Here is a 2,480-nt window from a genome sequence, read left to right on the forward strand (position 1 = left end):
CAACTCCTAAAAATATTAAGTTGTTATGAATGTAAAATTGAGTATCCCAACATCACTTAAAGTATAAATTTGGAAGAGTTTGCACTCGAAACGATGGGTTGTTTCGGATCACATGTGCTCGAGCTATCTTTTGTGAATGCTAATTCAAACCATCTTTCGACTGAATACCTCTGAGTCTATTTCCCAAGGGTGGCCCCTTGAGGGTAGGTTGCAACAAGTAAATATCCAAAAAAGTCAATGCTAACATGGTTGATTGTTAAATACACTACTTGTAATCTAGAGATTAATCAAAGATGCTTTTTAATAAACAAACACGTGTTTACTTGCAAAGTTTAGTGAAATTATAGTTACCAACTATACATCAAGCTAGGTCATGGTTATAAGGCAAAAATGTCTTCTTTTTTTTCTCTCCAATGCTTAGTGAAATAAGTCGGTCATACCATTTGACAATTTAGCAAGAATCGAATTCCGAAATTGCATCAAGAGATATGGAAATTGACTCATAGAACTTGAACATGCCCTCTTGATCTTTTCCTAAAACAAGAACAAAAAAGACAAGGTTATTTTCTCTGGAATATCTTCCCCCAACTGACCGCTAGAAGTACCAGTAGTTTTGGACAGGCTCTCAATTGAATACGCCCTAAAATCAGTCTCCCCCTCCCTTTTATTTTCTCTTCTTTTACAAGCACAGAAATAAAGCTTCCTTTATCATCGCGGCGCTCGTTCTCGTACGCTCACCATCAGTAATGTAATGCGTAAGCATCGTACTTCACGATCGCATTCAGCGTCGTCATGTTGATAGTGTGAGTTCTCAGCTGAATATATCCACGAGCAAACCGGAAAACGCCAGTCCCGCCGAAGATGGCCAGCTCCCTCGGATTCTTCAAAACTAAGTTCTGCGCCAAGACGCTCAACGTGCTCCCCTTGTACGCTCCTTCCGTGAAAACCAAGTTCATCATCATGGTGAGGCTCACCTCGCTTTGTGATGACATCACAAACATTCCCTGAGCTCTACCGACGAGCGTTGAGTTCAGGTCTGGGCCCACGGTCAACGGGTCGTCTATGACCAAGACGAGACCAAAAGACGTAGATGATGTATTTGTTGTCGCTGCTTGGGCGACGGGCACGGCAGTAGGGTGCTGCGCGGTGACTATGTCGTGAAGATAGAAGCGGAGATGGGTCATCTTCTCGGTTTTGAGCCCGAACTGATCTGGAGCAGATAGTTCTCGAGCGAACAGTGTCTCGGATTTGATCGTAGTGAGAAAGGTGAGGGAAAAGAATGCGGCCAAGATGGTGAAACTTGTCTTGAAGGGAGCCATATGTGAGAGAGAGAGAGAGAGAGAGAGAGAGAGAGAAATGGAGGGATAGAGGGAGCTTTGATGCGTGTTGAAGAGACTGCCGAGGTTCATGTATAATTCCATCTGTAGATTTTGCTCTATTTAACTACAGAGAAGCTTTCACTGACACTCTAATTTTTCGTGCAGAGCTTGAAAGCCCAAAACAGAATAATGTTAGTTGTACGGTAGCTGTAAACTGATAGTTTAAGAAGTTGTTTTGTGATAAAATGGTAGTGATGAATTCTTGGAGGGTACGCCATGACTCATTCATGAGAAATGTTCTAAAGCAAAGTGTAGTATCCATCCATAAAATGGGAAATTGCCCACAAAAAAAGAAGAAGTCTTAGATCTATTGTACTTGTGTCAATTTAGTTTTAAACCTTTTAATTTGGCCAATTTATTTTTAATTTTTTTTACCAATTTGCTACTTTAGTCCTTCTAGCCAATTTTTTGAAAATCACTATTATGGGCATCGGCCGTCCTATACGGCATAGCTAGCGTTGACTTGAACAATTATTGTAAAAAAAAAAATTATTGTGTCGGCGAGGGTCATTGGCAGCCCTACTTTTAATTGAAATTATTCAAATGTAGATAAGAATATAATTGAATGGATAACTATTGAATTAAGTAACCATCGGAGATGAAACCCTATTAACAAGGATATTTTTTTGGGGGGTCAAAAGTTAGGATTTGAGTGCTATGGATATGGCTAGCCATAACTCTCGATTATGCCGCGTGATGATCCGTGGTAACATCGTCTTAAGATAATGTGATTTGCATGTGATGCATGACTAAAATAAAATGCAAATATAATGTAACATCCCGATTTTCCACTCTATGAGAAATGGCTATGAATCCGATGTGCCAGTGGCAAGGATTGGTCATTGATCATTTCCAAAGTTGGTCATGGACCAATCGACCCAACTAGAAGGGAGGAAAATGATTGGCTATGGATTGATCAAGGGATCAGCCATGAACCAATTCACTGACCATGCAAGTTGACCCGAGCCATTTGGCCATGGAATGGTTGCTCGACCATAAGAGTTAGTCATTGGATGGTCATGTACCATCATGGATCGATCCAAAGCGATCATGTTCCTGTCGTGAGTGACTCTGCTCGGTCATGTATTGACCTTGGATGAC

The 2,480-nt window shown here is 40.9% G+C and overlaps 1 protein-coding gene across 1 annotated transcript; it reads right to left on the minus strand.

Annotated features, from left to right (window-relative positions):
* Positions 1-740: 740 nt before the first annotated feature.
* On the minus strand, positions 741-1,319 carry LOC104414801 (dirigent protein 21). The gene has a single exon (XM_010025987.2). It carries the CDS (start codon positions 1,317-1,319, stop codon positions 741-743), a length of 579 nt encoding a protein of 192 aa, XP_010024289.2.
* Between the last annotated feature and the right edge of the window lie 1,161 nt (positions 1,320-2,480).

The sequence above is a fragment of the Eucalyptus grandis genome, chromosome 1 (genome assembly GCF_016545825.1).
Source record: "Eucalyptus grandis isolate ANBG69807.140 chromosome 1, ASM1654582v1, whole genome shotgun sequence".
Classification (NCBI taxonomy): Eukaryota; Viridiplantae; Streptophyta; class Magnoliopsida; order Myrtales; family Myrtaceae; genus Eucalyptus; species Eucalyptus grandis.

Coding starts and splice junctions, on each gene's coding strand:
- LOC104414801 (XM_010025987.2), bottom strand. CDS start 1,319: ATGGCTCCCTTCAAGACAAGTTTCACCATCTTGGCCGCATTCTTTTCC.